At 48.5% G+C, this 13,857-nt stretch overlaps 1 protein-coding gene across 1 annotated transcript in view; it reads left to right on the top strand.

The window, feature by feature from the left end:
• SLC8A2 (solute carrier family 8 member A2) overlaps positions 1–13,857 on the top strand; it is a 129,180-nt gene that overhangs the window by 41,100 nt on the left and 74,223 nt on the right. The window contains exon 2 of the mRNA XM_083454887.1: positions 6,993–8,826. Coding sequence (XP_083311013.1) covers positions 7,022–8,826 — 1,805 coding nt within the window. The 5' untranslated portion in view covers positions 6,993–7,021. The remainder of the gene's footprint in view (positions 1–6,992; positions 8,827–13,857) is intronic.

Below are 13,857 nucleotides of genomic sequence, written 5' to 3'. Positions count from 1 at the left end.
TGGGCACCATGGTCATTACAGATGGTGACAGCAGCCACGAAATTAAAAGATGCCTGCTTCTTGGGAGAAAAGCAATGACAAACCAAGACAGCATCTTAAAAAGCAAAGACATCACCTTGCCAACAAAGGTCCGTATAGTTAAAGCTATGGTTTCCCCAGTAGTGATGTATGGAAGTGAGAGCTGGACCATAAAGAAGGCGGATCGCCGAAGAATGGATGCTTTTGAATTTTGGTGCTGGAGGAGACTCTTGAGAGTCCCATGGACTGCAAGAAGATCAAACCTATCCATTGTGAAGGAAATCAGCCCTGAGTGCTCACTGGAAGGACAGATCCTGAAGCTGAGGCTCCAAGACTTTGGCCACCTCATGAGAAGAGAAGACTCCCTCGAAAAGACCCTGATGCTGGGAAAGATGGAGGGCAGAAGGAGAAGGGGACGGCAGAGGATGAGATGGTTGGACAGTGCTCTCAAAGCCACAATCATGAGTTTGACCAAACTGTGTGAGGCAGTGGAAGACAGGAGTGCCTGGCGTGCTCTGGTCCAGGGGGTCACGAAGAGTCGGACACGACTAAACGACTAAACAACAACAAAGGAGTTGCATATGCACAGGAACTTGTTACAGCAATGGAGATAATCACGAATGGTTGCTAACACTTAAAGCTGCCACGAAGGGCACTAGCGCAGAGGCAGATTGAAATGTTGGCAATTGAGAGTTGTGCAATTGACGCTGGCCTGTCCATGCAGTGGGATTTTCTGCGGTTTTCTCTGGGAGGAAAAGGCACCTAGGTTTTTCTCCATTTTCTGCACTTCCAACCCACTCCCTCCCCGAGAAAGGCTGGAGCTGTGAGAATTATGCAAAAGCTACTGCTACATCCAGCAAGCTTCTCTCCTCCCTCGCTCAACTAGAGATAATTAAATCAGCCACCTGCCCTCTGTTTCGGCATCTAAAGAGACTTGACCCCGGCGGGTTAGCTGGAGAATCTCTGTTGGAAAGTCCTCGTTCATTCCCACTCTGGCGGAATATAGGGAGTAAATTAGAGGGAGCCGCACATCATAATTGACCAGGGGGCAGAGATGAGAGAGAGACAGACAGAAAGAGAGAGTTAATCCAGCTAGTCTGTGAAGGCACTAAGGTTTTCAGGGGGCACTTTTGTGCGCCAGATTATAATTTCAACTGTGCATTTTATAGCTAGAAGAATAAAATCTGGTGGCACTCACTATGGCTCCGGTTTGTGAGAGAGATGTTCAGCAGAGACCCACCTTAAAGGTAAAGGTAAAGGGACCCCTGACCATTAGGTCCAGTCGTGGCTGACTCTGGGGTTGAGGCGCTCATCTCGCTTTATTGGCTGAGGGAGCCGGCGTACAGCTTCCAGGTCATGTGGCCAGCAGGACTAAGCTGCTTCTGGCGAACCAGAGCAGCGCACGGAAACGCCGTTTATCTTCCCACCGGAGCGGTACCCATTTATTGACTTGCACTTTTGACGTGCTTTCAAACTGCTAGGTTGGCAGGAGCAGGGAGCAAGGAACGGGAGCTCACCCTGTCGCGGAGATTTGAACTGCTAACCTTCTGATTGCCAAGCCCTAGGCTCTGTGGTTTAACCCACAGCGCCACCCGCGTCCACCTTGCTTGGTCACAAATACACCATAAATTCAATGCACATGACTCCTCCACTTAAGAATCCTGGGAACTATAGTTTGCTAAGGGTGATTGGAACGGTGGCTCTCCAAGTGGATAAACTACAGTTCCCAAGGTTTGGGTTGTTGTTTTGTGGGAAGCCATGTTCTTCTTACAGGACCGCCTCTCTTGGTCTGCCCCGCAGAGGACCTTAAGCTCCATGAATAACCATAGTTTCGAGGTCCCTGGCCCTAAGGAAGTTAGACTATCCTCCACCAGGGCCAGGGCCTTCTCAGTGATGGCCCCGACCTGGTGGAATGCTCTGTCCCATGAGACCAGGGCCCTGCAGGATTTAACTTCCTTCCGCCGGACTTGTAAGACAGAGCTATTCCATCTGGCTTTCAGTTTGAACCTGGCCTGATCTTTTATCCCCCTTCCATCCCTCCCCCTCCCCTTTTTGTGAAGATTGCCCGCTCTGGGATCCCACAGCTGGTTCTCCCCTGGTCTCCTCGCTGGCCCAAGTGGGACTAATTTAGCCAGCTAGCCCTGGTGATCACCTAATGCTTATTGGTTGGATTTCCCCCTAAATTGATTTTTGATTTTATTGTTATTTACGCTTTATACTGTATTTTATGCTGGGTTTTTTGTAGCATCAATTAAATGTTTTTAAATTTGTTGTTAGCCGCCCTGAGCCCGGTTTCCTGAACCAGGAAGGGCGGGGTATAAATAAATATTTATTATTTATTATTTTGTTGTGTTGTTGTTTAGTTGTTCAGTCGTGTCCGACTCTTCGTGACCCCCTGGACCAGAGCACGCCAGGCACTCCTGTCTTCCACTGCCTCCCGCAGTTTGGTCAAACTCATGCTGGTAGCTTTGAGAACACTGTCCCACCCTCTCGTCCTCCGTCGTCCCCTTCTCCTTGTGCCCTCCATCTTTCCCAACATCAGGGTCTTTTCCAGGGAGTCTTCTCTTCTCATGAGGTGGCCAAAGTCTTGGAGCCTCAGCTTCACGATCTGTCCTTCCAGTGAGCACTCAGGGCTGATTTCCTTAAGAATGGAGAGGTTTGATCTTCTTGCAGTTATGATTTAAATGTATAATGTGGCTGTGGTCTTTGGTTCCACGGTTGCCAGCTGACCCCAGTTGGCCCGCCCTGTTTCCATACATGATGAGCAGTGATCAGTGCCTCAAGCGTTTCGTAGCACAGGTGACGATCACTCGCTAGTGTTGTCACATCAAGGTTTAAAGGCGTGGCATCGGTGGTGTGTTGAAAAGCTCAGGGTCCTCGTTGCAGCTGCTCAGCAAGCATCCTGTTCCTCATCAAATCCTGGGCTCTGAGATGGCCTGATGGAAATACCCTCTTGTTGGAGGGCAGGGGAGATACATTGAATAATAATAATAATAAACCTTTGGTCCTCTGCATGTTGCTGAACCACAAAACCCACCATCCCTGGCCATTGGCTGTGCTTCCAGGGGTTGATGGGAGTTGTTGGCATCCGTCTGTCTTTGGAGATAATGGAGGGGTACGCCTTTGGGGGTGAATTCAAACCTCTGGAGCGTTGCAGTTCCTGCTGTGGCTGTAGAGACCGACACAGGAGAGACATGTTTTGTTGCAGGTGGGGCAGAGGAAGGCGTCCGGTTGTGCTGCTGCAGATGGGAGTTGCAGTTCAGCATCATCGGGGGTGTGTGTGTGTGTGTACTGAGTGCAGTAGGGGGACTGATTTACACCAGGACCCTCCCCACTGTGTAGCCAATTGCTGCACAATGTGTTTTTGTGTGATGCTTTCATGGTAATTGTGCTGCACTTTTGGGGAAAACTACTGGGTGGCGCTGTGGGTTAAACCACAGAGCCTAGGACTTGCTGATCAGAAGGTTGGCGGTTCAAATCCCCATGATGGGGTGAGCTCCCGTTGCTCTGTCCCTTCTCCTGCCAACCTAGCAGTTCAAAAGCACGTCAATAGATAAATAGGTACCGCTCTGGCAGGAAGATAAACAGCGTTTCCGTGCGCTGCTCTGGTTCACCAGAAGCAGCTTAGTCATACTGGCCACATGACCCGGAAGCTGTACACCGGCTCCCTCGGCCAATAAAGCGAGATGAGCGCCGCAACCCCAGAGTCGGCCACGACTGGACCTAATGGTCAGGGGTCCCTTTACTTTACCTTTACTGCACCCAGGCTCGGTATTAACGTGTGTGCGCACGCATGCAGAATACTGAGGACACCTGCAAACTACACATTCTAATGTGCCATTAAGTCCCACATGTTGCAACTTACTTTAGGTGGCAGGTGACCCATTATTTTACACAGGTGCCGAGAGGGTGTGAGCTTTGTCTAGGCCACGCCATGATTTCATGTCCAGGGCGGGATTTGAACTCGGACCTCCCTGCCCTCTGTGTCCGAAGAAGCAAGCCTTTGCTGTATGGAGCCTCCCTCCCCCCCCCTGCTTTTCTGCAATCCGTGCCTGGTGTTTTTCAGCCTTCGTTCTGCTTGGGAATTAAAAATAGAAATAGATTTTCTTCTCGCCCAGGAGGTTGGTGAATGGAACTAGGCTTGTATGTGGGCTGCAGTTGGTAGGATCCGTCTGTTCTGCTGAAGGGTCCAACGCAGGGGGAGAGGCAGTCTGGGGTGGGGAGGGGGCAGGGAAGCAATGTTCTCCAAGCTGGCATGGGGAGAGGGGTTTGATTGAAACAAAAGCCTGCAGTGGTCTCAGAGCAAAACAGTCTCTTCCCAGAGTTTCCCTTGGAAGTGTGCTTGCCGCACTGCCCAGGAGAGATAAAAAGGTCCAGGTCTGATCTCTAACCCCTTCCGCAAGAACTCAGCTGGTTAGCATGTGGTTCCGGTAACGCCAAAGTTGCAGGTACAATCCCCATTGGGGACAGCTGCATATTGCTGAATTGCAGGGGGTTGGTGCTGTGGTCTAAATCACTGAGCCTCTTGGACTTGCTGATCAGAAGGTCAGCGGTTCAAATCCATGCGACGGAATGAGCTCTCGTTGCTCGGTCCCTGCTCCTGCCAACCTAGCAGTTCGAAAGCACACCAGTGCAAGTAGATAAATAGGTACCACTGCGGTGGGAAAGTAAACGGCGTTTCCGTATGCTCTGGTTTCCGTCACGGTGTCCTGTTGCGCCAGAAGCAGTTTAGTCCTGCTGGCCACGTGACCCGGAAAGCTGTCTGTGGACAAACGCCGGCTCCCTCGCCCTGAAACCGAGATGAGCGCCGCAACCCCAGAGTCGCCTTTGACTGGACTTAACCATCCAGGGTTCCTTTGTTGTTGTTGTTTAGTCATTTAGTCGTGTCCGACTCTTCGTGACCCCCTGGACCAGAGCATGCCAGGCACTCCTGCCTTCCACTGCCTCCCACAGTTTGGTCAAACTCATGCTGGCAGCTTCAAGAACACTCTCCCACCATCTCGTCCTCTGTCGTCCCCTTCTCCTTGTGCCCTCCATCTTTCCCAACATCAGGGTCTTTTCCAGGGAGTCTTCCCTTCTCATGAAGTGGCCAAAGTCTTGGAGCCTCAGCTTCAGGATCCGTCCTTCCAGTGAGCGCTCAGGGCTGATTTCCTTCAGAATGGAGAGGTCTGATCTTCCTGCAGTCCATGGGACTCTCAAGAGTCTCCTCCAGCACCAGAATTCAAAAGCATCCATTCTTCGGCGATCCGCCTTCTTTATGGTCCAGCTCTCACTTCCATACATACTGGAAGCAGGAACCGGCAAGCCACTCCAGTATCCCTGCCAAGAAAACTCCTTGGACAAAGACAACCCTATATATAGAAATGAGCAAACCTGTTATATTTTAGGGAGCAGGCTAGCAGTCGGGGCCCATGACTTACATCATAGGAGCCTACACAACACAAAACTGTAGCTGCATGTAGGTTTTATTTTATTTGTTTTTTTATTTTTTATTATATTTTTTTATTATTTGTTTTTTATCTTATATTTTGGAAATGTATATCCAGGTTTATTTTCCTTTAAATTTTGTTGGTGCCCCCAAGAAAGCGGGGCTCTAAGCTATAGCTTCTTTAGCTTATACATAAATCTGGCCCTGGCTGGATGCAGAGCACGGCCATTCTGGCTAGTAGCCATTGATAGCCCTTTCTGCCATGCACTTATCTAATCCTCATTTAAATCTGTCCAAGTCGGTGGCTGCCGCTAGCGCTGTCGTTTCAGGTTCCTTCTATGTGCTCCGTGTAGAAGCCCTGAACCTTCCAAGATTCTGCTTCATCAGATCTCCACAAATTCTGGTGTCATGAAAGGAAACTTTTCTCCATCCACTTTTTCCATGTCATGCAGCAATTCAATCATGTCTATCATCTCCCCCTTTGCTCCCCCTTTCTCTAAATCAAAAAAGCCTCAAACACTGCAACTTTCCCCCATGAGGGACTTGCTCCACCCCCTGACCGTTTTGCTTGCCCTTTCCTAAAGCTTTTCCAGCTCTTCAGTACCCTTTTTGAGGCGAGGCAACCAGAACCCCACAGTATTCTAAGTGCAGTCGCACCATAGATTTGTATAAGGGCATTACGCTCTTGGCAGTTTTATTTTCAGTTCCTTGCCTAATGATCCCTAAGTAAGTATGTGTTGGAAGCCTCCCAGAGTGGCTGGGGCAACCCAGCCAGATAGGTGGGGTATAAATAATAAAGTTGTTGTTATGATGATGATGATGATGGAAGGACTGTTTTTGAGTAGTCATGCATGTGTTTTGCAAAGGGTCCCAGGATAATCGTACGGTCAAATGCAATAAACAAGCAGAGGGAGACTTTCAGTGGATAATAATAATAATAACAACAACAACAACAACAACAACAACAACAACAACAACAACAACAACAACAATATTTTTTATTCACTGATAACAATAACTGATGCAGGCAGGAATAGGAGCAAAGTTCCCCGCTGCCTTCCCTTTAGGGTTGTGTTTGTGTGTGAGAATTCAATTCAGCTTGAGAACACACCTAATTTGCACTTTCTGAAGCAATCTGCAAACTGAAAGAGCGCCGTTCTTCAAAATGTGCGCTTCTGCAAATTTTGCAAGGCAGTTCTGCCGCCAAGCAAGGCGCACAACAATGTATATACTAGATAAGGATGCATATACCTTGGTTCTGGGTAAAGAATTTTTATTCCGCTTTATCATGGATGTAAAACAGAGATAACAGTTAGAGAAAATCAGATAGCTCAGTTGGTAGAGCATGAGACTCTTAATCTCAGGGTGGTGGATTCGAGTACCACCGATACACCATCTCTATATAAGTCTCCTTCAATGCACAGCATGCTGTAAATTTTAAATCCTCCCTCCGTAGCTTTTCCCAATATGAAAATTCTGTGTTCTTGAATTTCATTCTGTCATGGGGCGTATCTAAAAGTGCTGTCTATCACTTGCTGTCTTTCAGATCCTGTTGGCCTGAACTGCCTGAGGAGGATGTTGCCGTCGCATTGGGGGTGGTGGCTGACCTCTTGCACTTTCGCCAAAGTCTTGGTGGCCTCGGCCGTCTTCGCCGAGAACGCCTCCTGGGCCGGAGCCTACGATGCCGAGACAAAGGTCAATGGCAGCTGCGAAGGGTCCAACAAATGTCAACCGGGAGTGTTGCTCCCCGTCTGGCAGCCGGACAACCCATCCTTCGGCGACAAGGCTGCCAGGGCCATCGTCTACTTCGTTGCCATGATGTACATGTTCCTGGGAGTCTCCATCATCGCCGACCGCTTCATGGCGTCTATTGAGGTCATCACCTCCAAGGAGAAGGAGATCACCATCACCAAGTCCAACGGTGAGACCAGCATTGGAACCGTGAGGATCTGGAACGAGACGGTCTCCAACCTCACCCTCATGGCTTTGGGTTCGTCGGCGCCAGAGATCCTCCTCTCAGTGATTGAGGTCTGCGGCCACAACTTCCAAGCCGGCGAGTTGGGTCCTGGCACCATCGTGGGCAGCGCAGCCTTCAACATGTTTGTGGTCATTGCCGTGTGCGTCTACGTTATCCCCAACGGCGAGAGCCGCAAGATCAAGCACCTGAGGGTGTTCTTTGTCACAGCTTCTTGGAGCATCTTCGCCTACATCTGGTTGTACCTGATCTTGGCGGTCTTCTCGCCAGGGATCGTGCAAGTGTGGGAAGCCTTGCTGACCCTTGTCTTCTTCCCGGTCTGCGTGGTCTTTGCCTGGATGGCGGACAAGCGCCTGCTCTTCTACAAGTACGTCTACAAGAGGTATCGGGCGGATCCTCGCAGCGGCATCATCATCGGCACCGAGGGCGAGTTCCCTAAGGGGATAGAGATGGACGGCAGCTTTGTGGGCAATGACCACCGGGAGAGCGTCTTCGTGGATGGGAGCGCGGCCTCCGTGGCCCCACTCCCCATCACCACCCAGGAGGAGAAGGAGCTGGATGAGAGCCGCAAGGAGGTCATCCAGATCCTCAAAGACCTTAAGCAGAAGCACCCGGACAAGGAGCTGGACCAGTTGGTTGAGATGGCCAACTATTACGCCCTGTTGCACCAGCAGAAAAGCCGGGCTTTCTATCGCATCCAGGCCACGCGGATGATGACAGGGGCGGGGAACATCCTCAAGAAGCATGTCTCTGAGTTCTCCAAGAAGTCCGTGAACCTGCTGGAGGTGCCTTCAGAAGCAGAGGCAGAAGAGAACTACAGTAAGATCTTCTTTGAGCCGTGCATGTACCACTGCCTGGAAAACTGCGGCTCGGTCACGTTGACCGTGGCTTGCCAGCAGGGCGGCGACACCTACAACACCTTCTACGTGGACTACAAGACGGAGGACGGCTCGGCCAAGGCGGGCTCCGACTACGAGTTCAGCGAGGGGACGCTGATCTTCAAGCCCGGCGAGACGCAGAAGGAGCTGAAGATTGGCATCATCGATGACGACATCTTTGAGGAAGATGAGCACTTCTTCGTCCGGCTGCTCAACCTGCGGGTGGGGGACGCAGAGGGCATGTTTGAGTCCGATTCGGCTGACCACCCCAAGGGCAGGCTCGTGGCGCCGCTGGTGGCCACTGTGACCATTTTGGACGACGACCACGCCGGCATCTTCACCTTCCAGGATAAACTATTGAGGGTCAGCGAGTGCCAAGGGACCCTGGAGGTCAAGGTCATCCGCAGTTCAGGGGCCCGTGGGACGGTCATGGTCCCCTACCAGACGGTGGAAGGGACGGCTCGAGGAGGGGGAGTGGATTACGAAGATTCCTGCGGGGAGCTGGAGTTCAAAGACGACGAAACAGTGTAAGTAAACAGTCCTGATTCTTTCCTTGCTTGTTCAATGTATTTTTAAAATTTGGTTTTGCATATTTAAATTTATAATCATATCGCAACACACCCAAAGTTACAAAATCCCTCCAAATCTCTGTACTTTCCCCCTTCCCCTCTGTGGGTTCTGTTGTTAAACCTTTTCTACTGCATCTCTCTCTTTTTTTTAATAATCCAAATTTTTATAACTCCATTGTGTCCATAGTTCTTGTTATACCATGAGTGTTATTGCAGTCCTGCTAACATTTTCAACTGCTTACAGTGGTCTTCAAGATAAGTTATAATTTCCCCCCATTCCTTTTTAAAATTTTGGTCTTCCTGGTTCCTAAACTTTCCGGTCATTTTTGCCATTTCGGCATAGTCCATCGACTTCATCTGCCATTCTTCTCTGGTAGGGACTTTATCTCCTTCCCATCTCTGGGACAATAACATCCGCGCAGCTGTCGTCACATACTTGAAAACTCTTTTCTGCTCCCTTAGAATTTCAGCACCTACAATTCCTAATAGAAAAGCCTCTGGCTTTTTGTTTTTTAAAAAATAAAAGTTATTTTAAACATTTCTGTCAGGGAACTGCCATCAGTGCCGGAGGGAGAGAGCAAAATCCAGAGGGATTCTGGAGAGCGTCCCGGGATTGGGAGAGGCAGCCCATCTTCTGGGGAAGAGAATCAGCGTAGCACCAGTGGAGAAGGGGGGCAGATGGGGGAAGCGGCGAGGCGGTCCCATGACTCCTTGCTGGGGACCAGCGGGGAGAGTAGGGGTCCTCTGCTGCCCACGCCCTCCTTGCGCAGAAGGCTTTCGCGCAGAGAGAGTAGGAAGAGACTAGGCGTCAAAGAGCTTCTTTGCTGGAAGAAGTTTAAGAAACACCCACTGGCGGATTCTGCCAGCGATTGAGACAGCCACGGGTGAGTGGCTGCCCAGACAGAAAAGGTTCACTCAGGCAATCCAGCCAGGTGTTTGCACCGGCTTACGCCCGAGCAACCCCTAGAACCATTACAGATGGCAACTATTGGGCCAGAGTTCTGTGCAGATTGCCAAAGGAGGGAGTCAGGCTGTGCCCTGGCCAAATGCCTGGTGGAACAGCTCTGTCTTGCAGGCCCTGCGGAAAGATGTCAAGTTCCGCAGGGCCCTAGTCTCTTGGGACAGAGCGTTCCACCAGATTGAGGCCACAGCCGAAAAAGCCCCGGCTCTGATTGAGGCCAGCCTAACCTTTCTTACAATTTCTCCCCCTTGATTCATTATATATCATTTCCCAGAATGCTTTTATTTATTTATTTTTCCCTCTTGGGTGAGCAAAAGCGAGGCAGACAGGTTGGAATTGAATTATTTAACTGTTTGCCAGCACACCATGGGCCTTCCAGGGGCCCAGAGGCCTCCACCTAATGCTGTTCCCTGAAGCCAACCCAGGATATAGGGTCCGGATCCCCACGAAACTTTGCCCCCCTATAGTCACCCCACTCATTCGGCTCAAATGGGTATCGAAAGGTGCTGAGTGGTCAAGTGGGGGGCCGGACTATATTTTGGGGGGGAAATGAACGAATTCCTGTGCCCCACAAATAACCAAGAGATGCATTTTAAATAAAAGCACACTTTCTACTCATGGAAAAACATGCTGATTCTCGGACCGTCCATGGCGATTGGGCTGGCTCCGTCCCCCGGGCCTTAGTTTGCCTACTCATGCATTAACCACACACAGAATCCCTTCAGTCACATGTCTCACAACGTCTTTCTCCACAGTTTCCAATTCCTTCGCCCCCCCCCCCCCATGCTAAAAGCTAAGCTGGGGGCAGATTATCAAAGCGATCAAGAGCTCTGGTTTCTTTTACTTTTTCATTTAAAACGATCCCTTCTCCGGGCTGGCCAAGACTCGCCCCCCCCCACCCCCCAGTCGCCACATAATTAAAAATATAGACATTTTATTAGATCAAGTGTGAGAGAGGAGGGCTGCAATTTTATGCATTACACCTTTAAAGAGAAATTTCGTCTGAAAAGCTTTCCTCTGAACTGGCACTCCATAAATTAAAGCAATAATTTTGAACTGCCTTTTCCTAGGCATCTATCCAAACATTTTAGGGTGTGTATGTGTGTGTGTGTGAGAGAGAGAGCGCGAGCGAGCTGGTTTTAAAGGCTGGGACTGGAGCCAACTGAATTGAGTGAGAAAGTTGAGACTCCCCTTCTTTCTCTCCTTATGGTTTAATCAATTACCGTATTTTTCTGTGTATAAGACTAGATTTCTCCCCTAAAAGATAATGTCAAAAATTGAAAAATAATGGACCGACCGAAGACTAACAGAGGTCGCTCCTGAATAATATGAGTTTGGCAGAGCATACCCACACAGAGACGCTAAATCTTCAATCTGTTTGTGAAAACCATCAGAGATCGCAAAGAAAGGAATAAATGATAACAACAAGAAGAGAAAGAAGGTAATAAAGATCTATCCGAAGTGAACTGGATGGAACTGTCTAATAAAAGCAGCAAATAAGTGATGTCTGGAGTCATCCGGAATTTTGGACTCGTGCTGAGCTTGATATATGGGTACCCCCCAAAAATTTTAAAATTTGGCGGTATAATTTGGAATTAATGTGATTTGAACAATGTGATGTGATTGGCCTATTAATAAAAAATTAATAATAATAAAAAAAAAGATAATGTCAAAAATTAGGGGGTGTCTTATACACGGATAGTGCCGAGGGTGGATTTTCTTAAATCTGAGTCCCCCAAAATAGGGGGGCGTCTCATACATGGAGGCATCTTATAGACGGGAAAATGCGGTAATTACTATGGTCTAGAAACCTGAATGGGACGTGGGTGGCGCTGTGGGTTAAACCACTGAGCCTTGGGCTTTGAATCCGCGCGACGGGGTGAGCTCCCGTTGCTCGGTCCCTGCTCCTGCCCACCTAGCAGTTCGAAAGCACGTCAAATTGCAAGTAGATAAATAGGTACCGCTCCGGCGGGAAGGTAAACGGCGTTTCCGTGCGCTGCTCTGGTTCGCCAGAAGCGGCTCAGTCATGCTAGCCACATGACCCAGAAGCTGTACACCGGCTTCCTTGGCCAATAAAGTGAGATGAGCGCGGCAACCCCAGAGTCAGTCATGACTGGATCTAATAGTGCCACTGTATTCTGCTCTGGTCAGATCTCACCTGGAGTACTGTGTCCAGTTCTGGGCACCACAGTTCAAGAAGGACACTGACAAACTGGAACGTGTCCAGAGGAGGGCAACCAAAATGGTCAGAGGCCTGGAAACGATGCCTTATGAGGAACGGCTAAGGGAGCTGGGCATGTTTAGCCTGGAGAAGAGGAGCTTAAGGGGTGATATGATAGCCATGTTCCAATATATAAAAGGATGTCACATAGAGGAGGGAGAAAGGTTGTTTTCTGCTGCTCCAGAGAAGCGGACACGGAGCAATGGATCCAAACTACAAGAAAGAAGATTCCACCTAAACATTAGGAAGAACTTCCTGACAGTAAGAGCTGTTTGACAGTGGAATTTGCTGCCAAGGAGTGTGGTGGAGTCTCCTTCTTTGGAGGTCTTTAAGCAGAGGCTTGACAATCATATGTCAGGAGTGCTCTGATGGTGTTTCCTGCTTGGCAGGGGGTTGGACTCGATGGCCCTTGTGGTCTCTTCCAACTCTATGATTCTATGATTCTATGAAACCTGAATAGGCTCAGTGGTTCAGCGTTGTTGATGGTCAGCTATTCTGGGCTGGACCTTCTCTGGTCTTGAAACCTGACCGTGGGTCATTATTGCACCAGCAGGACTGGGGGTCAGTGTGGGGCAGCAGCGGCAGCAGCAGAGCACACCTGAAGCTGCCTTAGTATGGCCCATCTGACTCAGCATTGCCAATTCTGACTGGCAGACACTCTCTCTTTTTAAAAAAATATTTTTTATTAATAATTTCAACATAGCAAATTATCACAACATATCATCTTCATCAATCCCCCCCAATTTCCCCCCTCCCCCCAGACCTCCCTCAGCTCCTCTCTCTGATTTTTCAGCACACATTGTTCTCTGCATATTATAAAATTATAAAGATCCTTAAATTATCTATCTATTATGTTAACAATAAAAAAAAATTGTGTATGTTTATTCAAAGCCTGCCAAGGAGTCCAATTCATTTTGTTGTTTTTTTAAGTAGTTTGTAAAAAGTCCCCGTTCTTCTTTAAAGTCACAGTTGTCCTTGTCTCACAGTTTGCATGTCAATTTCGCCAGTTCTGCATAATCCATCAGTTTCTCTTGCCACTGTTCTTTTGTCGGGATTTCCTCGTTCTTCCATCCTTGTGCTAGCAAGACGCTTGCCGCCGTTGTCGCGTACATAAATAAATCCTTTATTTTCCTTGGCAGGTCTTTCCCTAAAATCCCTAACAGAAATGCCTCTGGTTTTGTTTTTTTTAAAAAATGTTAATTTAAACATTTTCTTCAACTCGTTATATATCATTTCCCAGAACTTTTTAATTTCTCTGCATTCCCACCACATATGGTAAAGGTAGGGACTCTTCATGGCGTGAATCAGCCCAGAAACAGGCTGCTCTGGTGATAAGCAGCAGCCGTTGTTTTGCACGCGGTTTAGGGACAAGGGAAGCTACATGAAACACATAAAGAAGACAGCAAGAAAGGATTTAGTTATACTAGATCTAGGTTTTAAACGGAAGTGATTGAAGGGAAAGTGAAACTACTGAAGGCCGCATACAGCATACTCTTAGAATGGGAGACGAAAGATGAAGAGGTAAAATCAGTTATGATTAAATGGGCACAAGATGTAGGCCACAGCATTATAATGGAAGATTAGGTTAAATTATGGAAAACTGATTTGAAATTTACAGATTGTTCCCTATTGAAGGAGAATTACATGAAGATGATGTACAGATGGTACACAACACCAGTGCAGTTAGGGAAAATGTACAAAAATAGCTCAAATATATGTTGGAAGTGTAAGGAAAAGGAGAGGACATTTTATCATATGTGGTGGGATTGTAAGGTAATTAAATTTTTTTGGGAAATGATATACAACA

The sequence above is a fragment of the Podarcis tiliguerta genome, assembly GCF_965153285.1.
Source record: "Podarcis tiliguerta genome assembly, chromosome: 8".
NCBI classification, from domain to species: domain Eukaryota; kingdom Metazoa; phylum Chordata; class Lepidosauria; order Squamata; family Lacertidae; genus Podarcis; species Podarcis tiliguerta.
The sequence above is the reverse complement of the archived record's forward strand: the minus strand, read 5'-3'. Positions and strand labels throughout refer to the sequence as shown.